This window comes from Balaenoptera borealis, assembly GCF_965194805.1.
Source record: "Balaenoptera borealis genome assembly, chromosome: 3".
NCBI classification, from domain to species: domain Eukaryota; kingdom Metazoa; phylum Chordata; class Mammalia; order Artiodactyla; family Balaenopteridae; genus Balaenoptera; species Balaenoptera borealis.
Window position 1 is genome coordinate 146,372,106 of NC_138866.1, and position 25,964 is coordinate 146,398,069.

General features: G+C 52.3%; 1 protein-coding gene across 1 annotated transcript; it reads right to left on the minus strand.

Moving 5' to 3' along the window:
• Positions 1-783: 783 nt before the first annotated feature.
• On the minus strand, positions 784-14,761 carry MFGE8 (milk fat globule EGF and factor V/VIII domain containing). The gene is made up of 9 exons (XM_082384303.1): positions 14,584-14,761; positions 11,747-11,875; positions 11,229-11,360; positions 8,839-9,020; positions 8,263-8,418; positions 7,424-7,568; positions 2,945-3,129; positions 1,687-1,842; positions 784-1,565 (listed from the first exon to the last, which is right to left on the minus strand). The coding sequence occupies exons 1-9, from the start codon at positions 14,654-14,656 to the stop codon at positions 1,428-1,430; spliced, it is 1,296 nt and encodes a 431-aa protein (XP_082240429.1). The 5' UTR covers positions 14,657-14,761; the 3' UTR covers positions 784-1,427.
• Between the last annotated feature and the right edge of the window lie 11,203 nt (positions 14,762-25,964).

Consider the following 25,964-nt stretch of genomic DNA (forward strand, 5'->3'; position numbering starts at 1 on the left):
TGCTGCCTAGAGGTGCCTATGTGTACAAAGGCATGGCTCCCAAAGTCTGTTCCGGAAAATCCATCTTGTGTCCCAAGGCGTTGAATACTAGGGTGGTTTCATATGCCCCTTCCCAGCTAGTCAGTCCCTCTTTTATCTGCAAGCCCCACTTCCAGATCACTGGCCTGCACTGCCTCCCACTGGCCACTTCCTGATGGCCCCTGCATGATGTGAGGGGGTGGGGGGAGAGGGGTACCCCTGGAGCTCTCCTCCCAGCCCTGGAGTGGAGTTGCCAGTGGCCTCTCAGGAACCAGTGTGCTGGGCCAGGAACGCCCCGCCCACTTGGCAGAGCCCTGGCCCCCCCCATCCCACACTGCACCCCGCCCTGGGGCTCCTGCAGCTCTGAAAGCAGCCCAGGTTCACTGAGTTTCTAATAGTTTCTCCAGCCCACCACTCCAGTTGCAGAGAAAATGGCAACTGCCGCAGGGGAAAACCAGCAGCCTCTGCCTGTCTTCCTGGCGTGGGAAGGGAGCAAAGGCATTTGTGAAGACAGCCTCTGCACAGGCCCCGCCCCGGGCACTCACCTGGCAGCAGCTATGGCCCTGGGGCTGCATGGGTCTGGAGGAGGAGAATTGAGGAGAAGAGTCCTGGCCCCTCCGGTGGGAACCACCCCCAGTAGTCTCCTCCCTCTCTGTAGTCGGGCAGGTGACACAAGAATGCTGGGGCTCGGGGAGGACTCAGGGTGGGGACACCAGCCCAAGTCAAAGCCCATTTTGACGGAGCAGTGATGAACCACAGCGAGAGTTCAGGGGGTGATATAAATATATTTTGGAAGCTGCCTGTGTACTCCGGGGTGAAGAACCAGCACAGAGGGCCCCCCAGGCCCAGCCACCTCCTCCCCCATCTCTCCACAGACCCACCCCACCCGCATCTGTCTCTCTCTAGGCTTCAGGATGAGGGTCAAGAGGGGTCTCCAGGGAGATGAGGGGGAAGTGTCGGCGGGCTAGGTGGCAGCAGCAGAGTGGCAGCATCATGCCCCAGGGCTGAGGGGCAGGAGACCAGCACTCTCCAGCTTGGGGCCTCAGGGCCTATTCCTCCAGGGCCTTGGGAATGTGGGGTGTGGGAGAGGCGCTAGGGAGGACCCACGCGCCCTACTTCGCCCTTCCCTGTCCATCCCAGACCTACTCAACTCCCACCGTGCCTAAGAAAATGGGATGGCATGAGGGGTGGGCACCAGGGGCATGTGGGAGGGGGAGGGCGAGGAGGAAGGGAGGGAGGGAGGAGGTGGAGGGAAGGAGGGAGGGAGAGACGACTGAAACCCCCACCTCCAGGCCAGCTACAATCAGGAGGGCGGGTGGAGAAGGCAGCAGGTCCCCAGGAGGCCAGGAGGACCAGGAAAGGGGCAGGTGCCCCCACGGCCCTTGCGGTCACTGCAGCCGGGCCTACCACTAACAGCCCAGCAGCTCCACGCGAAGGGTGATGCGGTTGTGCCAGGCCACAGGCAGGATGCGCACAAAGCGAGCCAGGAAAGGCACCTCAAACATGTTCTTCTTGTGGGAATTATTGTCCATGTTGCCAGGGAAGATCTGGAGACAGAGAGGGGGTCAGGAGGGCCCCAGAGCCAGCCTTCCTCCCCTCAGGGCCCCAGATCCCACTCGCAGGGCACCCCTGGAGTGGGGAGGGAAGGACAGCTGGACACACACTCACCTTGCTTTCCACGGCCCCCTGGTCCCTGTACTCAGTCCAGTTCACACCATCATCACCATAGGCCACCTTGTAGGCTGCCACATACTGGATGTGGCCAAAGTCTCGGGCCCCCTGGGTGATGATGCCAGTCACTCGCTTCTGAGAGCCTAGGTCAATCTACAGGAAAAAAAAAATCCACCCCATCTTCTTTGCTTGGACCATCTCCAGTAAGGTGGGAAAAGGCAGACACACTGGGGCATACAATCTAGTTTTGGGAAAACTACTTCACTTGGCAGAGCCTCAGTTTTCCATCTATAAAATGGGCATAAATAATCCCACCTACTTTGTCAGACACTGTTAAGCACTTTTCTGCAATGAAGCTCAGATTTCAGAGCCTGGGCTCCAGCCAACTCACTGCCAACTCCTCATAGGATAGGAACAGGGACAGGGGAGGCCACAGCCTATAGGGACATGAACTGCTCCTGAGGCCCCTGCAGGGCTGTCCACAGCCTGACTGGTCCTGAGGGACTCCAAAGGCAGGCAGCTCCTCACGGAACCCAGCCCCACAGGCTAATGTGCTTGTTGGGGCCTAGAGATGCCCCTCCTGCCCCCCGGTTCCCTGCCCATCCCAGGGAGCCTGCCAGCTGCCCCTGGGCAGGCAGTGCCAAGACCCAGGCTGCAAACCCAACTCACTGCCAACAAGCGGGTGAGGCCCAGGCAAATCCTCACCCTGCCGGGACCCAGTTTCCTCATCTATAAAATGAGTGGATGCTCTGGTTTTCCATGACTCTCCTGCGCTTCCCAATTTCAATGAAATGCAAGGGCTGTCACATGGTGTGTTCTCAGACGGCAAGTTAGAGAGCATGCTCTGAGTGCAGGCAGAGAAATCCTGAGGTGTCCCTCCTCCGTCCTGCCCTGCTGTACGTGGGCTCAGCCTTATCACCCTGTGGCAGCCAATGGAGGTGGCCCTACCCCTACACACACACCACACACACACACACACACACACACACACACTCACCACCTGGGGCTGGGGGCCTTGGTGGAAGCATCACTGAGCTCCCCTACCATCCCCCCCTCTGGAGTTACAGAATCAGGAGAAAGGTGGGGATATGAGAGGAAGAAGGAGCAAAGCCGAACACAAACAAGGCCGTGCTGAAACTCCCTCTTGGGGAGCAGAAGCCTGGGTTGGGCCAGGGTCATAGATCCAACAGCCCCACCCAAACCCACCCAACGCCAGCCTACCCCAGCCCTGCACCCCAGGGGGAGCCTGACCCACCTGCAGCCACTCAGAGGCACTGTTGGTCTGGGCGGTCCAGGCGTTGAACTTGCCCTGATTATCCAGCCGTGCAAAGGAGGGATACCAGCTAAAGGCACTGAGGCCCCAGGTTTTGTAGAAGCTGGAGGCTGTGATCTGCTTGCTGGGGATGGTGTTGTTCTTCAGGCCTAGGGGTTCGGCGCATCCTGCCAACAAGGGGGGTGCTGTCGCCCAGATCTGGGGTCCACAGCCTCCCAGGGGTGTGAGCGTGAGGTGGTGAAGGGGAAAGAACTCTGTGGCTCCTGACCGACCTCTGGCATCCTCTTGGACAACAGATGGAAGATCCTTCCACCTTTTAGGGCCAACCGTTCTATTTGCTTACCGACAGCCCCACCTACTCCTCATCTCAGCTCCCACCCCGTGCCCCTCACTTGCTCTGCACAGATCACCCACCGCTCTTCTCCCTCTGCACCAGGGCAGGCCCTGATCCACCACCTCCACCCTCCTTCAAGGCCTGACTCATGGGACACCTCCTCCAAGAAGCCTGCCCTGACCACCTCACTTGGGTGGGACTTCTCCCTCCTCTGCATTCACAGCACTTCCTCTGCCACTCCTACAGTACAGCTGCTATTCACACCGCTGAGTCCTGGGATAACCGTCAAGATTGCTAATAACAACCATCTCACTGACTCAGTGCCGACTTCAGTCATTTAATCTACCACACAAAAACCGGAACGAAGAGGATATTTGTAACCCCATTCCACAGATGAGAAAACTGAGGCTGGGAGACATTAAGCATTGTGCGCAAGTCTCACACACACACACACACACACTCCTAATCACCATGTCACACTGTGACACTATCTCCACCATTCCTGCACCCACCCAGAGCCGTGAAGGCCTGCCTGGTGGTGACCCAGCGATGAGCAGGACAACATTCCTGCTCTCTAGCAGGTGGAAGCCGAAAAGTCAGAACTCCTGGGGCTCAGGAACGACCCTGTATCCCTGCCCCACAGCCCCTCCCAGAGGGCCTTCACACACTCACTACCTGGCATGCTGTCAGAGAGGCCTGGGAGGGCTACCTGAGAAGCTGGCCTTGGTTTCACTCAGGCCTGCTCCAAACACTCAGGAATGTGCCGGGCTGTTCTGCACCTGCAGGTGGCCAGAACAGTTGGGAACGGGCAGGAGATAAAACTCCCAAAAGAACGAAGGGCGTGTCTCACACGTGGCAGAATCACCACTGCACAACTGCCTGTCCCTTTGCAAAATCAGGAGTGGGAGAGTGGGCTTGGAAAGTCATGGCTCCATCTGGGAGCTGACTATAGTACCCAGTGCTTTACCTCACTGTCTCCCCACACGCTTGCTCCCTTGCCACTAAAGAATTTGCCTCCAGAGTGTGCTGATGCCGACCAATCGTACCATCTCCTCGTGACGGTGGTGCACCAGGTAACCTCCACCCTGATCCCACAAAGAGAGGCTGCTGGGCTGGGAGGTTGCTCATCCCACAGCTCCAGACCTGGAGGGCCATGAGCCCGGCACAAGCCTGGAGCACTCTGCAGAGGATGCCAAAGCATCATTTGCCCACGGTGGACCCTTCTACAGATCATCTGCTTCCAGCAGTTCATGCCCCCATCACTTACGGCATGTCAGACAGCCTTCCACATAAAATGCAACTGGGCAGGGCACCAAGCCGAGAGCAGGACTGTCAGCTCCACCACTCGCTATGTGACCCTGGGAAGTCCCTCCCCTCTCTGGTCCTCAGATTCCCCATCTATAAAATGAGGTGCCAGAGCAATGCTTCTCACAGCTCACCTGGGGACCTTGTTAATATGAGGATTCTGTCTCAGAAAGTCAAGGGTGGGGCTGGGAGTTTGCATTTCTACAAGCTCCCAGGTGATGCTCATCCTGCTGGTCCATGGAGCTCACTTTAGTAGAAGGCTCTAATCTGCCCAATCCATTGACTCCACCACCCTGATCCAAGCCACCTTATCTTCCCACATGTCTCCCCCCTCACTCACAATGCCCCTCTGCCCCCATTCTCCCTATACAGCCTAAGGGATCTCTTCTAGACCCAACTCTAATCGTGTCCTATTAGCACTCCCTCCACAATGGCTGCCCCTTGTTCTCAGGATAAAGACCTGAATCCTTAAAATGGTCTACATGGCCCCTGCCTGGTCCGTCTCTGCCCACCTCTCCAGCCTCATCACCCACCAAGCTACCCCCTCATTCTCTAAGGCTCCAGCTCCACTGGCCTCCCTTCTATCCTTTACATGCCCCAGGGCCTTTGCATATGTCAATTCCTTGCCTGGGATGCCCTTTCCAAGTTCTTCACACGGCTTGATCTCCATCATTCAAGCCTCTACTCAAACGCCATCCCAACACAGCAGTCCCCATGCCATTCCCTCTCTCCACCCCAAGTCACCCTCATCACATCTCCCTCTCATGTTTCCTTCATAGTTCTTACTGCTATCTGAACTTTCTTTTATTTGCTCGTTGTCTCACATCAGCCTCCCTCATTAGAATGCAATTTCCATGAGGTCAGGGATCTCACCTATATTGCTCCCTAGAGCCAGGCACTCAGAAGGAGCTTAATAAATATCTTAATAAATGTCTACTGAGTTAAATAACTAATCAATTCACCAAGGACACCTTGCCTGCTGGTGAAGAGGAATCCTGGTGCAGGGCATACTCAGAAATGTCCAGACCTCAGCCCCACGCATGTGCACACAGGCACACACCAACACTCCCCAGGTGACCGGAATGCCTATAAGGGAAAGGAGATGGTCCAGTCCTTGAGGGAAGCAGACAGAAAAACTTCACTTCCTCGGCTCGCCAGACTCACCCTCTCCTGGCCTTGGAGGTAACCGGCTGTGACAGGCCTAGGCCGGCAATTAGCCAAAGGCTTCAGACTATGACAGTGAGTAGTGAGGGACTCCAGGGAGAGGAGCCCAGGGTGGGGGGCCCCAGACCTGTCTCTGTCCTTTACCAACTGCCTGAATTTCCTTTTAGCAAAAGGCAAAGTCTTTAACTTCCCACTTAAAACAGTTAGGCTTGGGGGACTTCCCTGGTGGTCCCGTGGTTAAGACTCCATGCTCCCCATGCAGGGGGCCTGGGTTCGATCCCTGGTCGGGGAACTAGATCCCACATGCATGCCGCAACTAAGGATCCTGCATGCCGCAATTAAGACCTGGCACAGCCAAAATAAATAATTTTTTTTTTTTTTTTTAAAAAGAACAATTAGGCTCAAAAAGCAGTGACCCTGGGAGCAAGAATATGTTGGCTCAAGTTCATACTTAAAAAAAAGACTAAACCCAGACAGTCACTGAACTGAGCTCTGAGTGGTATTGGGCAGTAACTAAAACGGGATAACAGAAAGAGGTGCCACAGAGGGTGGAAGGGGGAGCAGAGGGTGGGTCTTGGGTTAAGACAAGAAAGACAGAGAGCCACCTCTGCTCTGCAGCTCTGCCTAGTGAGCCCTACAGTTCTGCCAGTGGCCAGCAGGTGGCACTGTGGCTGCAAAAAGAGGGAAATATCAGACCTCAGAGAAGGCAAGGCTGGGCTGAGCTGGGCAGAGACAAGGCCCTCAGCCCAAGCTCTGCACCCTGACCTCACCAGTGGTGAGATTTTTTATGACTCAGCAGAAACCTATCCCTTTCTGGTCCCCCATCCCTCCATCTGAGAATCTCTCCGGAAAGGGCAACAAGAATCACCATCCCCAGGGGACTTCCCTGGAGGTCCAGTGGTTAAGACTTCACCTTCCAATGCAGGGGGTACAGGTTCGATCCCTGGTCAGGGAGCTAAGATCCCATATGCCTCTCAGCCAAAAAACCAAAACATAAAACAGAAGCAATACTGTAACAAAATCAATAAAAACTTTAAAAATTGTCCTCATCAAAAAAAATTTTTTAAAAAATAGCACTATCTCCAGCCCTATGACCCTAGAAGTCCCCATGTTTCTCTTGAATGCAGGCTACAGGTCTGGGGGAAGAAACAGTGGATGGGTAGGTGTCAGAAGCCCGGGGATTCAGACCAACTTTTAATACCTACCAGCTGTGTGCCCCTGATAAACAAGTTATCTGGGCCTCATTTTCCTCATTCATTCATTCACTCACTCATCCATCAATATTTATTGAGTGCCTATGAGCCAGGCTCTGTTATAGGCACTGGGAATGCAGCAGTGAACAAAACAAACTCCTTGCCCTCGTGGAACTGACATCTGCAAGACAGAACTAATGCTACATGTTCTAGAAGCTCAAGGAACCAATCAGAGTAAGTGAAAATATTTTGAAAATTGAAGTGGTGTCTTTTTTTCCTCTACCAACCAGCAAAGAGCAAACACCTGGGCAGGACTGCTGATGGTCAGGTGATCCCTCTCCTGGCCATCTCCTGTGAGAGCCCACGTTCCTGGGCCTTGCTGCCACCCTACTCAGCTCAGCTTGGCTGACAAAAGAGGGGGCAGGGAGAGCCATCTCTAAGGATTACAGAGCCTCCAGCACTCACCATTCAACTCACAGCCAAGGAGCTCAAAGCGAAGGGTGCAGCCCCGGTGGCAGATCACGGGCACCAGTCTCACATACTGCACCTCCAAAGGGGTTTCAAACAGGTTGACCTTCAGGCCGCTGTTGTCCACGTTACCCATAAATATCTAGGAGGGAAGAGGCAGATTGGAGGAGTGAGTCAGTGTGGGCAGTCCCACTTCCTGGGGTGGTCTCCCCTTCCTCTTTGGGCCTGGAGGCAGAGGTGGGCTTAGCAGAGCCAGGAGGGGCTCAGTCCTTCCTCTGACCACCCCACAGCCCTCAACACAGATTCCCCTTTTCAGATCTTCCTTGGTCACCACGGGGCCTGGGCATAAACCCCTGTCTTTTGCACAGGGCCACCTATGATCTATAGGGTGCCTCTGTGCAAATTAGGAAAAGGTACTCCTTTCTCAAAAGACTTTTTTATAACAATTTTCCCACAGATAGAAGTACACAAACATGACATGAATGGTGCTGACTTAGTAATGACACCCTTGAGCAGTGTACAACCTGTATGACTGTACATGGTATCCCTGACGGCTCTGAATGCATCCCATATCCACCACTACCGCCACCCTCAACAAGTCACTGAACCTTTTTGAGTCTCACTATTCTTATCTATAAAGTGGGGCTATTACTTTTAACCACAGAGCACGGGCACAATCTGGGTTTCCCAATTTCTTCAAACCAAGATACACCTGAAAACCCACCTCATGGCCAATCAGCCAGGGCACCCTCACCTCAATGGGGGCCCTCAAACAGCGCTGGAGCCCCAGGGGTTGCTGACCACAGCCCTTCTTTAGGGCTCACAACAAACCTCACCTTATCTCCTGACTCCCCTGCACCCTGGATGAACTGGAACTTGCGCCCATTGGTGCTGTAGGCCACCTTGAAAGTCTTCAGGTACTCGGCACTGCCTGCGCGGCTAGCACCCTGCGTCACCACGCCCGTCACCCGCATCTTCCGCATCAGGTTCACCTGGACCAGGACAGGAAGGACAGAACCCCTATCTCCCAGATTCTTTTCACCCCCATCACTCCCCCAGCCCAGAAGGAGAACAGCCCAAGCAGGACAAATAAGGGAGGCTTTCTCATCTGGCCCTCTCCAGGCTTTGGACCCAGTGCTCAGGGAAGCACACAAGGACAAGCTTCCAGAGGCCTCGTACAGTGCAAAGAGCCCCTCTACAGCCTAGCGTTCACTCCCCCTCATCCTGCCCACGCACTCCAGGCCCCCCAAAGCTGCCCTCTACTTAAAGATACTTCACCCGTGGGAACCTGCTACCATGCTACCTGGACCCCGGTTATGAACCCTCCCGTGGTGACCCCCAAATGCAGGCGCACTCATCCCGCCTTCTCCATTCCCATCACGCTACGCACCCCTGAGCCGTCCCTTCCATACCTGGATCCAGGGGTTTCTGTCGTAGTTGCTGGACGTCCATGCGTTGACAATGCCCGTGAGGTGCAGGCGGGCCAGATCCGGGGCCCAGCGCTGCAAACCCATGAAACCAAAGTGCATGGACGAGGCGGAGATCTGGGAGTCGGCGATAGCGCCCGTCTCCATGCCCAGCGGCGAGATGCAGACTGAGGGGGGAGGGGGCAGTCAGAGGGCCACCCGAGCAGGCGGGGCCCAGAGGACACAAGAACAAGACAGTGTGGCCTCTGCCGGGGACCCAGAGCAGAGACCATGAAGGGACAATGAGGGCCAAGGAGGAGGTACCAAGACAAGGTGCACAGTGAGGAAGAGAGGGGCCGGGCAGAGTCACTGGGGGTTGGGACCCTGGGCTGCCAGAAGGTTCTAGGGCAGGCCGGCACTCATGGTACTGCCATGACTGGAAGCTGATGTCCCCCACCAGGCTGCAGTAGGTGGTCTCGTTTTTACAGGATATGGAGCAGCAATTATTCGAAGGGGGGGGGTGGGCTGCTGAGCGAATACCAGCGTGGCCTCCTCTTCTTTCGTGTCCCCGCCCCATCAGGAGGACCACCACCACATCCAGCCCAGTCCCTGGCTCCCCCAGGAGGACGGCCTTGGAAGAAGCAACGCCTCAGACAGCAATGAACAGTACTCGTACTGCACATAAAGCAAGAAGCACATCTGCCTGGAGTTTTCTAGAATCCCACTGGCAGGAGTTTTCTGGATGGGGTGTGAGTGCCATTCTGTTTTCCCTCATATCCTTTGCCCCTTCTAGCTACTGGTCCTGACCCAGCCATCTGGGAAGCTGCCCCTGGCCAGGCGATGTGGTCCTTGGGGGCCGAGCCTGTGTGCCTGGGGCTCGGCTCCCAAGCAGAGAACCCGGGACAGATCCACTCTTATTCCAACACCCCAGGCTCACGCCGCGCTCGGTGTCTGACATTCTCGCAGGGAGAGTGAGGCACAAGGGAGGCCATACACCCAAGATCAGAGCCCGCCACTGGCTGAGCAGAGACCTGAACCCAGGTCTGCTCTGTCCTCACAGAGCCCATGCCCACACCCAGAGGGCCCCAAACGTGCATTCTTTGGGCCTGTGGGGTCCTGCTGGGCTCCAAGGAAACACACCATGTAACAGATAAGGAGGGGCTGCAAAGGTCTCTCTGGGGGTGTTCCTCCAGCTTTGGGGTCGCCTCCTGCCTTCTGCCCCAGGTGCTGCCATATCCAGCCTGGGACAGACCCCAGGCCGAGGAGCGGAAGGAGGCTAGATGAGTAATCCCCACTCAGGCACACCCAGGGTTACCTGGGCTCCCAGCGCGGTAATTAGTGGGCCCACCTGGCCCCACCCAGGGCTCCGTGGGCCTTGGCGACCCCGCTCCCCCGCATTCCTCCACCCAGTATCTCAGACACATCGGCCTCAGCCCAGGGCCCAGGGCCCAGGCCCTCGGGGCTGTCTCCTCTAAGATGAAGGGCGTCACAGGCACTTCATCTGCTCTCCCCCAGAAGCCGGCTCCCACGGGGCTGGCCCTGCCCTCCCTCCTCCTCCTGGAGCCCAGCCCCACATCTGCCGACAGCAGGACCGCTTGCCCCCTGCCCGCAGTGCTCACTGACAGACCCACCGGACTGCAGACGTCTGGCACCACCACCCCTACTCCCCCCACCCCTGAGCCTAGACATGGCCTCGCCTGCCCCACAGCAGGTGAGGAAGAGTCCTGGTTTGTGGGAGGGACCCCAGCCAGGCCAGGAGGGAGACGGCGTGCACAGACGTTGCTGGCCAGGTCTGCCGGGTACCCGCCCAGCGCCGTTCTGTGGCCGCGTGGATGACCAAGCAGGCCAGGCGGGTCAGCCCCTCTGCACACGCAGGGCCTCTGAGCACCTGACCGTGAGGGGATGACCCAGCCTGCCCAGGCCTCTCCCTCTTCCCAGAGCTCTGTGATGAAGCCAGAGGTCAAACCTGGGCCAGAACTGTCAGACCCTGAGGCTCAAACCTTATTAACTAACCTCCTGGGCCCCAAAAGATTAAGAATCTGTTGGTTTTCCCCTCTTGGTAGAAAAATGCCAAGACTTTACCCTAATGCTGTGTGTCTGGTTCATGGTGACAGAAAATAACACTCCCACGACCTCTGGGGTTACCACCAGCCCTCACTCCCCTGCAGGGACATCAGGCCTGGCCTGCAGTCCCAGGAGAGAGGGCCAGGCAGGAAGAAGCCTGGGGAGGGACAACAGGGTCCCGCGCCCCTCCCCACACACCACCCTAGCCTAACTGAGGCTCTGTGCCCTGCCTCAGTGCACCCTGACGCAGGAATAAGGCTGGCACACTGCCTGGGCTGCCAGGACTGTGGCTCAGGGTCTGCCCCCTGGAACAGGCACCCCCAGATACTCACCGATCTCACAGTGGATGCCTGTGTAGCCATGAGGGCACTTGCAGATGTACTGGGTGAAGACATCCCCTCGGTGGAAGTCGTCAATCACATGGCATTCGGCATCACTGTGGCAGGGATTTGGGAAACAGGGACCTGGGGAGAGAGAGGCAGGTGAGATGGGCAGGTGATCAGGAAGGAGCTGGGGACAGGCAGCAGCAGATGGGCCAAGCCCAAAAGGACCCTCCGCCCAAACTCGGCCCACTGCCCGCCTCCCCCAACCATCTCGTCCCTCCCCCCTCCCAATCTGCCCGATGGGGCCTGGGCCAGCCTGGAGCCAAGAAGGGTCACGGGTAGGCGAGTCAGCCCAAGTGAAGGAAGCACCCAGCTTCCCAAGTGGCCTGGGAGCTTCCAGGGAAAAGCTGGTGGGCAACAGGAGGGGTGCTGGGGACCAGTGTCCACTTCGGGAGGAGCTCAGCCCAGCAGCCTGGGCTGCAACTGGGAGCCAGTGGGAAGCAGCAGGCATGGCCCAGGGCGGGTACCTCTCTCAGTCTCATTGCATATGAGGCCTGTGAAGCCTTCAGGGCAGAGGCAGTGGAAGGGGGGTTTTCTGTCCTGGTCCAACAAGCAGGTCCCACCATGCAGGCACTGGCTGGAGTCACAGAAGTCACCTGCAATGACAGTTCTGAGTCAGGAACAAGTCGTTCATCGAGTAAATATCTGGGGGGCCAACTACCATGTACGTCCTGGGCCCCTGAGACAGAGAAATCAGATGCAGTCCAGGCCTCAAGAAGCCAGAGGAAAGAGGCGGACAAGTCACCACGTAATGAAGACGGACCATGAGCTCTGACAGAAGCCTGCACGAGGGGCCCCCGGAGGATGGTTTCTGCCAGGGAGCAGGAAGTTTCAGCGGTGGGGACATCTGAGCTAGTTTAAAAGTCAGAGAGGGAGGGACTTCCCTGGCCGTCCAGTGGTTAAGACTCTGTGCTTCCAATGCAGGGGGCACGGGTTCGATCCCTGGTCAGGGAACTAAGATCCCACATGCCCTGCAGCATGGCCAAAAAAAAAAAAAAAAAGTCAGAGTGGGAGGGTGTCGGGCTGGGGAATGAGGAAAGAACTTTCTTCAGAAAAGCAGAAGCACAGAGGACATGGTATGCTGGAGAACAGTAAGACATTGCTGAAAAGGGAGACTGGTAGGGACTCTTAAGAATGACAAGTTTAGACTTTTCATCCTGCAGAACAGGGTTCTTAACCTTCCTTTAGTCTCCCCACCATTGTCCCCCACGAAAAAAAGTCAGAGATTCTCAAGCATGAGGTGGGAGTGGGGAAGCCATTTCTTAGTTGGGGATGGAGAATGTCAAGAAAAGGCCATCTGCAGAGATGTGGATGGGCTGCCCAGGGTGGGGAGGCATCCTGTAGCTACACAAAGATCCCTCTGGCTCTGTGTGGAAATATGACTGGAGCAGGTGAGGTAGGAAACCAGGAGAGCATCAAGGAGGCTGACACAGGCTCCTGGTAAGACAGGAAGTCAGGCGAAGGGGTGAGGAGGAAGGACAGATTTGAGAAAAACTGGACGACTAGAGGTGGGAAGAGGGCTAGAGAGGACATCACAGCTTCTGGCTGGGGGCCTGGCTGACACATGTGCACTGTTAGCCTGTCCCCGATCCCTTGATTCGAGTGAACTTCAGCTCACTAGGTCAGCCAGGCCTGCGGAGCACCTTCTAGCTGACCTTAGCATCCCAGAAGGGCTGCCTCAGACCCCACACCCAAACCCGTCATTTGGGGTAAAACATGAGACATCTTTTTTCCTCCCTGCAGAGTCAAGCCATCCCAGGCTGGAGGCCCTCCTGAGATCCCAAAGCCCCAGAGACCTGGGCCGGGGCTCCAGCGAAGGGAACACTGTTAATGAGCGATGGAGGCCTCAGAGCTCCACCTCAGCGTGGGCCTCGGGAGCTTAAGGCGGCTCCCAATGAGCTATTAGTCATTGGCTTTAAATAGCAGGTTAATCCCCTCCCTGACCTGACAGGCGGCGGGCACTGCCACGGCAGAGGCTTGAGAATGGCCAGAGCCCTGGGCTTCTGACCTGGCAAGGTCCAACTCCCCTCTCTCCCCCTCCCAAAGTGCCCTCTCCCTGTACTGCTCCAGGGCAAAGCAGCTGAGTGGGAAAAAGGGAAAGGGAAAGGTCTCCCCTACCTGGCAGGCCCTTGACTGACTCACCTGCGCACTGCAGCTGTGGTACTTCCCCCTTCCCACAAAGCCAGGTCACCCTACACAAAACCACCTTTGGGATTTCAGGGTCCTGCCCTCTTTGGGAGAGTTCCCCAGGGACATTTTGCCAGGGCTCAGGCTCTGGGGCCAGAGAGGAGTGGCAAGGGACTTTTAAGACCCAGCCAGCTCTCCATGTCTCGGGGGAGCTTGGAGTGGCCTTAGGCTTCCACTCCAGGCCTGGGGGTCAGACTGGCACCGGATGGCAGAGCCAGGGCTCAGCTGGGACCCACCCCCGACCCCAACTTGCTTCAGCCAATCCTATTTCTATGAGAAAATGATGGAGGGGGTGCCTGAAGAGTCTTTGCCATCTCCTCCCACCCCGTGGGCACCCTTTCCTCAGCCCACTGTGAAGCGAATGGGGCATCCCCATGACCAGCTGGACCAGCAGGCCCAGCTGCCAGCAGGATGTATCCTAGGCGGGGGAGGAGGACCAAGGAAGATAAAGCAGCAGCCCAAGGCCGCAGGGGGAGGGGGGTAGTCAGGAGCCGCCACCTCAGGAGGGAGCCCTTTTCCAAGTCCCTCCCCAGGCTCCTCGCCCCCTCTGGGGTCCCACCTGGAGGCCCTTCCATTCCACCGACTCCCCAGCCCTTCGCTTATCTGACCAGACACCTACTTTTAAGCAGAGGATAAAATTCCAGCGAACTGACCAGCCGCCAGGGCTGGGAAGGGAGTTACCAGGGAAAGTTGGCTGGAGAAGACTTATCAATACAAGAGTCCTAGAAACTTCCTGGTGGAAGGAACGCGCGAGTCAGACACAGTTCAGTGGCCTCATTTTACAGATGGGAAAAGAGAGGCCCTACACAGCGGATTCCTTTGTTCTGTGTAAGCCACATCCCTGGGGGAGGCTGGGCTGTCACCCAGTGTCCCGAGTCCCCGCCCAGCGCTCAAGCCTCTATCACCGGCCAAAACCCCTCCGGCGCGGATACAGCAGGAGAGGCCGAGAGCATCCCCGCCTCCCTCCCGGGCGCAGCTGGAGAGGTCGCCCCTCCGCTCGGCGCCGGCTCTTTGACCAAGTTTGTAAACAGTGGAAGTAGAGGGAGGGCGCGGCGGCGAACTTCCGAGCGGCGCGGAGAGGAGGGGCGAGTGCGAGAGGGCGGCGCGATCGACTCACCGGAGAAGGCGAAGAGTCCTGAGGCGCAGAGGAGCGCGCCGCAGAGCGCGGCCAGCAGACGGGGACCCGGCATGGTGTGGGGATGCGGGCCCGAGACCCGGTGCTTGGGCTGTTCAGACCCGGCGGTTCTCACTCCTTCTGCTGGACGGGAATAAATCAGGCAGCGCAGCACCTCCCACTGGGCCACGTGCTCCGCCCAGGCCCGCCAGAGGCGGACTCGGGGCGGGGCTCCGCGGCTGGGAGAGAATGGGGGGGAACCGAGGGCTTCGCGGCCACCCACTCCAGCCCCGGCCACGCCCGGCGTCCCGCGTGGTGCTGGTGACCAGGCCCTGAGTCCTGAGTCGACTGGGCTAGAAAGGGCTCAGAAGGAGTTGTTTGTTCTTTGCTTTTTGTTTTTTAAACTGTTGGCTTCAGAAAATATGCTAAACCTTATTCATAACAAGAAAAACGCAAATTACGAGTACCATGTTTCAGTTATCAGATTGGCAAGTATCAAATTATTAACGCACCGTTAGTGCGAGGCTACGGGAACAGGCTCAAGCATGCATTGTTGGAGAAAATGTAAACTGGTTCAAGTTATCAAGAGAGCTGTGTGGTAGTATCTATGAAAATGACAAATGCTGAGACAGTAAGACCTAGCAATTCCACTTGTAGGAATTCACTCTACCAAAACTCACACGTACAAAATGACATATACACAACGATATCATAGTATATCATAGCAGCATCCTTTGAAACGGTAAGAGACTAAAAAAAAAAGGAATCAGCATACTTTTTCTGTAAAGGGCCAAATAGAAAATACTTGAGGATTTTCAGGCCATAAAGTCTCTGGGGCAACTATTCACCTCTGCCCTTGTAGCAGGAAAGCACCTCAATATTCCAGGAAATGAGCATAGCGGTTGCTAAAGGGGAAGGTAACCAGGGTGTCAGGGTGGGAAGAGACTTGCTTGTCATGGTTGACTTTTTCCTAAATGATTCTTTTTTATCGTGTGCAGGTATTACCTATTTACAAAAAATAATAATAATAGTTTTAATAATAGTGTTCTAGTCAGACTAGACACAGGAAAAAAAAAAAAAAAAAAAGCAGCCAGATATCTCCCCTACCACGTATGTTGATACCTAGGTTAGGACTAGAGTCAGACATAACTACTGGCCAGAGGCCTTTCTTAAAACTATTCAGAAGGAAAAACACTACCTATGATCAACTCAATAGCCACAGAAAAAGCATTTGGTAAAACACCCCTTCATGATAAAACGATCAACAAACCAAGAGTAAAAGGGAGCTTTCTCACCTGATATAGAATATCTATGAAAAACTTACAACTAATATCATGCTTAATGGTGAAAGACTGAATGTTTCCCCTGCAATCAGCAACAAGATAAAGATATCTGCTCTCACCCCTTCTATTCAACACTGCAATGGAGGTTCTAGCCAGGACAATTAGGCAGGAAGTAGAAATAAAAGACATCCAGGTTGGAAAGGAAGAAGTAACACTATCTCTGTCTCTATTCACAGATGACACACTCATACATAGAAAAATCTAAAGAATCCACACACCAAAAAAAAAAAAAAAAAGTCTATTAAAACCAATAAATGAGTTGAGCGAGGTCACAGGATACAAGGTTAATATACAAAAATCTTGTGTAGTTTTTACACTGGAAATGAACAATACAAAAATGTGATTAGAGTTCAGTGGGATGGTATCTCCTTGGCCTGACTACTTTCTTACCCAGTACTAGATAATTTCAGGTCTTAGCTAGTGCTACAAAGACAACACAACAATATGATGTGATTTGAATAAGGAGGAGGAAAAGGGGACATGTTTAAACAGGGTGGCCCAGAAAGGCCTCTTTAAAAAGGTAACTTTCACACTGACCCTGAATAAGAAGCCAGCCTTAGAAGGATCTGAGGAAGCAAAAGTTCTGAGAAAGGAACAGAACAGGGAGCTCAGAAATCGACCCCAATGTATACACTGATATGGTCAACTGAATTTTGACAAAGGTGCCATGGCAATACAATGGAAAAAGGATGGTTTTTTCAATTAATGGCACTGGAAGAATCAGATGTCTATATGCCAAAAAAAAAATAAAAACAGTTAAACTTCACATCTTATACAAAATTTAACTCAAAATGGATCATAGACCTAACTCGAAAACCGAAAACTATAAAACTTCTAGAAGAAAGTCTGCATGACTTCTGTTTGGGTGATGAGTTTGAAATGCAATACTAAAAGCAGGATTCATGAAAGAAAAATTGATAAATTGGACTTCATCAAAAGTAAAGAGTTTGCTCTGTGAAAACACTGTTAAGAGAATTAAAGACAAGCCACACACTAAGAAAACATTTGCAAATCACATATGTTGTAAAGAACATGTATCCAGAATAAAGAACTGTTAAAACTCAAAAATAAGAAAACACACAATCCAGCTTTTTATTTTTGTTTATTTATTTATTTATTTTTCACCTATTCACTAAAATGTATTTGTAATTCTAAAATCAATACTTATGGAAAATTCACAGACATGCACAGAGTGGTGAAAAATTTAAGCTGCCGGACGTGCACGTTTCCAACTGAGGCTGAGCAAGATAACTCTGCTTTCTTGTCTCAGTTCTCATCCTGTAAACAAGTGTCTTGTCTACAGTCTATTTAGTGTTGTTTTTTTTCACATTTTTGTGCTTTTTGTTGATCATTTTGCTGTTAAAATGCCCCCCAACATAGCGCTGAAGCGCTGTCAAGTGTTCCTAAGTGCAAGATGGCTGTGATGAGCCCTGCAGGGAAAGTACACGTTTTAGATAAGCTTCATTCAGGTATGAATCATGGTGCTGTTGGCTGTGAGTTCAGTGTCAATCAATCAACAGCCTGGTCCATCCAGAAAAAAGGAGAGGAAATTCACCAGTCTGTACATGAGGCCACTCAGAAGGTTTTAAAGCTAACATTTACAGTGCTACGGAAAAAGATGGAAAAGTAACGATATAGATTTGTGGATTCATGTGCTGATGACCGATAAAAAATGCGACAATCCAGCTTTTTAAATGGGCAAAAAATCTAAACTGGCAAAGGAGATAAATGGATGGCAAATAAGCATATGAAGAGTTGCTCAACGTAATTTGTCACTAAGAAAATAAAAATGCAAACAACCATTTAATATCACTGCAGACCTACTGGAATGGCTAAAATCCAAAAACACTTGATCATACCAAATGCTGTCAATGATGCAGAGCAATAGGAACTCTCATTCACTGCCCATGAGGATGCAAGATGGTACAGCCATTTTGGAAGACAGTTTGGTGGTTTCTTATAAAGTTTAATATAGACTTACCATATGACCCAGGAGCAGTTACACTCTAGATGCTTACCCAAGTGAATTAAAACATATGTCAACATGAAAACCTGTACACAAATGTTTACAGCAGCTTCATTCATAGTCATCAAAAACTGGAAGCAACCAAGATGTCCTTCAGTAGGTGAAATGGCAAACTGTGGTGTAACCATATGACGGAATAGTTATCTGTGATAAAAAGTACTGAGATATTGATTCACATGACAACATGGATGAATCTTAAATGCACTTTGCTAAGATAGAGAAGACAGACCAAAAAAGCTAAATGTTATATGATTTCATTCACATAACATTCCGGGAAAAGTAAAACTATAGAGATGGAAAATGGATGAGTGGTTGCCAGGGGTTTGGGGAAGCAGGAGTGGTTAGCCGCAAAGGGGAAGTATGGGGGAGTTTTTAGGTGATGGAATATTCTGTATAATACTAGGATGGTAGATACATGATGCTACCCAACTGCCAAATCCATAGACACTACAGCACAAAGAGTGAAATTTAACATATGCAAATTTTTAAAAATCAACCGGGATGCTGCAGGACACCAGATTGTGACAAAAGAATCTAACTTTATCGCAAATGTATGGCAAAACGTTAGTGAGAGTTGTTATATGAGGAGAGAAGTGGAGTGGAGAGGAACTGACCTAAGTAACTTTGGAAAACAGTGTTTTGACTGGAAACTATAAGACTGAAGACAAATGGAACTGTACATAATCCCTGAAACCTAGTCAGTAAAGTCAATAAAAGTCACTAAAATTGTTTTTCATGGGGATTCTGGTTAACACGTGCATGTATGCTGGGACTTAAACAAGTAAGTAAATGGATGGTTGATGGCAGGAGTCAGACTTCTCACTGTTGGAGAAGGAAGTTATAGATAAGCAAGGGAGGAGGCTGGAATAATCCACATGATACTAGATTAATCAGAGAGTCCAGTAGGACTTCGTGTTTAACTTAACCTAGATACAAATGGGTAGGTACAGAAATTATTATAGATATGTGTGTATACAAGGGTTATAATACATATGTTTATTTCCTAGCTCTGTCTGCTGAGAGGGAGAAACAGTGACACCCCAGTAGCAATGAACACCTCAGTGCTCAGACCTTGGTCTCTAATACCATTCGCCAATAAAAGGGATGAGAGTTCCTTGGAGAAATGGCTGGTTCTAGGACAGGGAGAATATAAGATGAGCCTGGAGCATCCAGAAAGTGCTCAAATGCTCTCCAATGACAGCAGCTATGTATGCATTGGGAGATGGATTGGTGTTGTAGGCGGTGGGCTCCCTGTGGCTGGAGAGATTTAAGCAAAGGGCATGTGTCAGGGGGACAGTGTTTGAGAGGCACAGTGAGGACAGGTGATTTCTGAGGTCTATGCTCTCTCTAAGGTGCCGGTTTACAATTACGTATTTGTCAACACTGCCCAACTCCATCCAGGTGGAGAAGAAGGAAGAGTTTGCCTGGTCCAGGCCCTCCTCTTCGGCTCTCCAGCATCTGTGAATGCAGGCATCACATGGGCTGGAGCAGAATAGCACAGCACTCCCATCCTCACACTCTCCAAATGCACACTCCCTTTCCTAGACCACATGCTCAAAGCACACATCATGATCTGTGAGCAAATATCTCAGCCCAGGGAATGAACAACCTCCTTTTGTTTTTAAGCCAAAGGCCAAGGGCCGGGGGGCCAGTGCTGGGGAATAAATATGCTTTCAGTTTAAAAATGTAAAAGTGTTTTCTCTCTGAAACCAAATGGGTGGGCCAAATTCTGAGGTTCCTTTATGTGATTTTCCTCACTTCTGTTGGGACTTCTGTTGACCACTGTGCTCACTAATTTCCCTGGCGACTCCCTCCACCCTAACTAATTTCCCTTTCTCTGAACTCCTGAAGCCCTGACGCTCAGAGCAGCCAATGGTCTCCTGTGCACAGTTGAGTGGCGCCCTGTGATGCCTCCCCACCTGGTTTGTCTGCTCCTCTGAGACAGGCAGTTGGGTGTTTTACAGAAAGATTTAGACCTGGGACCTGGATTTGAGCCCCAGCTTCCCATCTTACCTGCCTGGTGACTCTACCAAGCTGCTAATCAGGCACATTTATTTTCTTCATTCAAAGTTTGCTTCCTTTCCTCCTTCCCAGGAGGTCAGTGGCTGAAAGGAAGTTGCCTTGCTGGTCCAGAGCAGTTCTAGGAGTGAGCATCTTGTGTGGAAAAGAAATACACCCACACCGGGGTTGGGGATTTGGTCTGCAGAGCAGAAAGGACGTGGAAGAAATGCCTTAGAAAGATCTATTTTTATAGGGCTCTGCTCAAAGCCAGCCAGACATCTGGACAACCCATCTCATGCCTGCGTCCAGAGCAAGGCCATTTCCGGAAGAACATCAAGTCCTTTCTTGGAAATCAACCCAGGGAGAGTTGAAGCCAGAGCCCCAGGTTGGGCAGGGCCAAGGGGTGGTTAGTAAAGCACGGGCCCAGGAGGGTTTGTCACTGGCTAACCTCATCCCCCCACCCTCAAGCAACACTCTCTCATCCTCCAGCTGAAAGGACCTCCCTTTAAGGGTATGGGTGCCTTGTCTCTGACCTGTCTTCTTTCTCCTACTACTACCTCCTTTTCAAGTCAGCAGCCCCAGGAGAATTTGTCAGACACTCATTTTGCCATTTCTCCCAAGAAAAAGTCAACCTTCTTGTTAAAAAAAATGAGACAGCAGGTCCAAAATGGAATCACTTGTGTTAAAGCCCATTGTTAGCAAACCAAGACTTAATACCTAACCTAATTGCAGTTACAACCTCCCCCAGGAATGTAATCTTTAACAAACCTGAAATTACCTGGTCAGCACTAATGAGATATTCTGTTCCCCTTAGGAGGGCAACCTTGCCTGAAACAATGCATTTTTTGCTATTAATTTCCTTTTTCTGCCCCCTCTCTGCCTTTAAAAATCTTTCCTTTTCTCCAGCTCAGCAGAGCTCCTTTCTACTTGCTACCTGGGATGCTGCCCAATTTATGAATCGTTCAATAAAGCCAATCAGATCTTTAAAATTTACTTGGTTGAGTTTTGTTATTTAACTCTCAATGAACTGAGTAGCAGACTTAAAATTTCTGATTGCTTGCTCCAAACCTACTACTCTGTAGCTCTGGCCCCAAAGCCTCTTAGAACTCAACTCCCAAGTCCTAGCAGATGTCAGATAAACTTTTGTAAAGTTGCCAAGTGAAGAAGTTGGTCTACCCAGTCTTTGCCAGATGCTAAGTATGCCACTGAGCCCAGAGGGACCCCAGCTTGGCTGTATGGGGCAACCTTCTCACCAGAGAGGGGAATTTGGACCACATCTCCTGCCCCAATCCCCAGTGTCATACATGCTTGGCCATCAATCAACATCCTCCCTACCTAATCCCTACTGTGTTCATTCAGTCATTCAAAAATATTTATTGAGCAACTGCCAAGCCAGGTGGTGTGAGGGCCCATTCAGAACCTCAGAGTTGGTATAGAGATTATTTTAAGCTTAAGACATCTGAAACTCAATAGATGCAGAAAGAAGCCTTCTCGGAGCTTCCCTATATGACTAAAAGCAGAAAATTTTGAGAAATGAGGATTGCCATAAATGCCCTCTTTGGGGTGGGTCTGCTCCAAGGAAGAAACCAAGAGTAAACCTACCATAAACCCCTCTCTGGAGGAGTTTTAGGGCTCTGAATAAGACAGAAAGACCACTCACACCTTTTTAGACAAATATTATCACAAACATTCTTATGTCCCCTTATTTCTCCTAGAGAAGCCTATTCCTTCCATAGGAGCCTTTTCTCCCTCTTCCCTTTCCCCTGCTAAGTTAATACACAACCCCTAATTCTAAGCCCCCTTTGAGTTACTCACCACTGAGCACTCCTGTGTGTAAATAAATTCTTGTTAATCTGTCTTTTGTCAGTTTAATTCACAGGCCCTCAGAAACAGATCATAAGAGGATAGAGGAAAAGTTTTTTTCCCTGTCAACAATGGTTTGTAATGAATCTTGTTTTACCCTCCAGTTCTCAACAAGACCTGGAGCTCCTAAAGCCCTTACCTAGCACTGCCAATCTCTTGATCCTAAGACATCAAATCCTTCTCAGGGGACTCTTGGTGGGGGTGTGTGTGCCAGTTCCTAGCCTTGCACCCCTCCCATCCTCACTCTCCAAGTGTTTGCTAACCTCAGCTAAGGAACTCCCTGAGACACGGACCTGGAGCCAGAATCTACTCCTTCCCCAGCATTTCCACAGGTCTAAGCTATTTGTCTTTCTAAAATTAAGATTCTAGAGTCTATTTGTCTTTCTAGAATCTAGAATATTGATTAATGCCCTGGGGACTCCTGACAGTGTGGTGGCCTTTGGCTGGGGAAGCTTTGGCCAACCAAGCCCAGACCCCTTCAAGGTCTCACCAGCAAGGCGACTTGCAGAAAAGCCTCTTCATTTTCCCACTAATCCAGTGCATCATTGCTGAATCAGATACTCCCAGGTTTCCAAAGGGCAAACATTCGTTCTCAGAAATAGCACCACCCAACCCTTAAGGAGGACAAAACAATGTCCCTAAGGGCCCTCAGATACTGAGTTAAAACTTCACACCACCCCGCCCCCAGCCCCTTGGGCTGCCAGGACGCGAAAGCGCCCCAGCCAGAACAGACTCCTTAAAGGCTGCACTCAGCGACGCACACAAAGAGCCGGCTGGAGCTCTGGAATGACCACTTGCAAAGGCGCAATTGCATACTTAACGGAGGGTGGCCCTCTTCTTCCTTCGCCGCTCTATCTCCGGGGGGGTGGGGGGGGGGAGATCGTTCTTCCGGTGATCTTTGTGTTTGGGAATGTAAAGCTGAGATGTCGTAAGGCATCCAGGAAGTTGGCAATAAAGCTCCTGAGAGCCATTTGATCCATACAGATAGATGTGAAAATCATCAGCTCTAAGGTGGCAACCCAGGGTGTGAAAATGGGGACGTTCACTTGGGGGCAGACGCAGGAAGAAGGCAGAATCTGTGTGCTTTCACCTGCCCAGCTCTGCAAAGATGCTCTCCCTCACCTCAGCCCAGCTTCCCCACATACTTGGAGAAGAAGGGGCAGGAGGAAATTAAGAGGTTTTGAGCGCCTGCTGGCCCCAAGGCAACATTAGCACATGAGAAGGCCATGGAATTCTGAGTCCTCCAAAGTGAGATGGAACCATGGCTCTGCCATTTTTGTGGTGGGGTAACCAGGACCAGCTACATGATGCGCGGGGTCTAGTAGCCTGCTGGAGGCCCCGTCAGATTCATCAAGGTGAGAGTCAGCTGTTCAGGCAGACCTTTCGCATCACCTCTAAACTTGACTTTGCTGCCTTATTATATTTACTAAAAGACCTCTTTTCTATTAGGAGGGGAGGGACTCCTCAAATTACTAGCCACAGTTGATCCAGATTACTTATCCACCCTTGCAAAGTGACCCTGGAAAGTTACAGATGATTCATTGAATTCTCCATCCTCACGCTGAGCATTTAGTAACTGCCAGGCTGGTGCTGAGTGCCAAAGGGACATAAAGGTGACCAGAAGGGGCTCAAAGCCAAGTGGGAAAGCAAGCTTATCCAAGGCTAACAAGGCAGATGGTGATAGGGGCCCCGTGACACATTCTAGCAAAGACCACAGTGGCTCTCAGAGACCGGACAAACAGCTGGAATCGCACACCGCACACTCCATGTCTGTCTCCATAAGGCCTCCCAGCTGCAGCTCTAAAGCCTTTCAACGCCAGGGATCTCAGCAGAACTCTGAGAACCCATTTCCTCTTTGAAGTAGCAAGTGGATGCCCACTAGTTGCCAGACGTCCCTGATGAATGTGGAGGGAGGAGTGTCCCAAAGCCCTCCCCCTTCAGAGTCAGCACTGGCGCATGGCTCCTGTGTCCTCAGAGTGACAGTCTCCAGTTGGCTTCCCCAGCACTTCCGAGAGAATTCTTGCAAACCTGCTGTCCTGCCATCCCCCTTCCCCCCACCAGAGAATCGACAGGCTCTTTCTTGCCCACATCAATCACCCTGACCATTTTCCCCACTGCTGCTACTGAAATCTCCGGCCTGCGTTACCGCAAGCTGCCACCAGCAGCCCCTTGAAGTGGGCTCGGACCACATCGTGCTGCTCAGTTGTCAGGGGGCAGGCCCTATACTCCAAACACTGGGTGCCCCTCCTTGCCATCCGTCAAAGGACAGACTCACTGCTGAAGATGCCTAGGGGTATGTCTCCCTAATGCCAGTTTAAGCGCCCGCTTCCCCCAGGGGGCGAGTGTGGACCCCAGGCAACACAAAGCCCTCTCCTCTCCCCACCCTCCAGCAGGCCCCTCTATTTCTGCTCTTCCAGCCAAACTTCTCCCATAGAGACTTGGGCTGTAGCCTGCCCCCGTTCCTGCTTCATCTGGGCTCCCTCGCAGTCATCAGATCTCCGTATTGTGCCCATTTCACAGTTGGGAGGATGCGACCCAGACAAACCTCCCACCTGCTGTTTGCTTGGGCACACAGCTGCTGGGTGTTTTGCTTGGAAGCCCAGGCTCTGAGGGCAAAAATAATAGATCCTGGTTTGCGACACTGGCTCTCCTGGGAAGAAACCTCATCAGAACCGTCAGCGGTGGGCAGCTCCCAGGCTCCAGCCTGGCCACCCTCCCTCAGCCAGCGAGCTTGGACGGCAGCAGACTCCCTGGGAAACAAGTGCACCGGAAGGAAGCCGCCTGCAGCCTCCCAGTGGACCTTTCAGACTGAGTGTTGTTGAGGAGCAGAGAGCCTGGGGGACAGCAGGTGACAGAGAGGCCACCAATGGGGCTCTTTGTAGGGAAAAGCAGAAAAACACACTTAACTACCAATGACATTTCCTCATCAGCTGGGCTAGCCAGCTCTCTCTGGCCTCCTACCCCCATGCCAACCCCAGAAGTCCAGTTGGCGCAGACCATGGGCACGGAGAGTTCCTTCCCAGCACAGCAATTAGATCCAGACATGGAGCAGATGCACATTCCCAGGGAGGCCAGGTCCCCAGGCCTTGGCAGGGACCCCTGTGGCTGTCCATCGCCAGCAAGGCCATCAAAAGGAGGTGAGGCGTGGGAGCCGGGCCCTTGGAGGGACCACCACAGGACCCGCCGAACTGCCATCAGGTCTTGGCAGGAAGAGAAAACTTTTTTGCTCTTATAGAGAGCAGAGAGAAAGGCAGCATGGCCGGACAGGCCAACTTCTGCCAGTCTTCAGGGGACGGAGAACAAAACCCTTTTATCTCCAGGTCCTAGAACCTTCTGCCAGGCTGGGCAATTGGTTGGTTCTTTCCCAGCTCTCTTGGCACCGGGAGGTGTGGCAATCAGAGCTGCCCAGGCCCATTGAGGAAAAGCCCTGAATAGGCACACCCAGGAGGCCCAGGCCAGTGGGTGCTCCCTCCCAGAATCAGCACCTCACAGGCTTTGCATTTTGAGAGACCTGATTAGCCATCCAGGCTCCGTAACCCCGGGAACCTCAGGGTCCTCTTATTTAAAATAATGAGGAGAGGGTATATTGCAAAGTAAAGGAGGCGAGGTGCAGACTGCATGGATACTGGAGCAGGCGGGGGAGGGGACATGATATTTACACACGTTTGCTTGTGTGTGCATGAAGCGACTCTGGAAGGATAAACAAAAAATTGCCGCCAGGAAAGGAAATTGGGTGGCTGAGGAACAGGGGAGGGAGGGAGACTTTTCAGAGTGTACTTTTTGGAACTTTAAAGTTTTGAATTGCTTCAATTACTATATATTAAAAAATAGAATTTGAATTAGAAAACAAAACCCAAGGGTAGCAGTGAGTACCTCGCTGGATTGCTGCGAGGATGAAGTGAGTTAACATAAATAAAATGCCAGCAGGATGCCCAGTGCGTGACAGGAAGTGGTGTTAGACTGTGGGGTTTACAAAGCACACGCACGCACACACACACGCATGTGCACTGGCTCGCACTGCTGAACAGGGAACGGTGCAGAGCAGGCACGGGCGGGACCCTGAGGTCCAGAAGGGACCTGTCCAAGGTCTCACAGCTAAAAGTGATGGATGGTAGATCTTGGACTGGAATCCTGTTCCCAGGGGCCTGGGA

Bases quoted from the DNA above. Each gene is read 5' to 3' on its own strand.
- MFGE8 (XM_082384303.1), bottom strand. From the start codon at position 14,656: ATGCCGGGTCCCCGTCTGCTGGCCGCGCTCTGCGGCGCGCTCCTCTGC. The intron at 11,361-11,746 runs GTACCCGCCCTG...CTCTCTCCCCAG, and splicing joins ATGCAATGAGACTGAGAGAG to GTCCCTGTTTCCCAAATCCC. The intron at 1,566-1,686 runs GTGAGTGTGTGT...CTCTGTCTCCAG, and splicing joins AGGGGGCCGTGGAAAGCAAG to ATCTTCCCTGGCAACATGGA.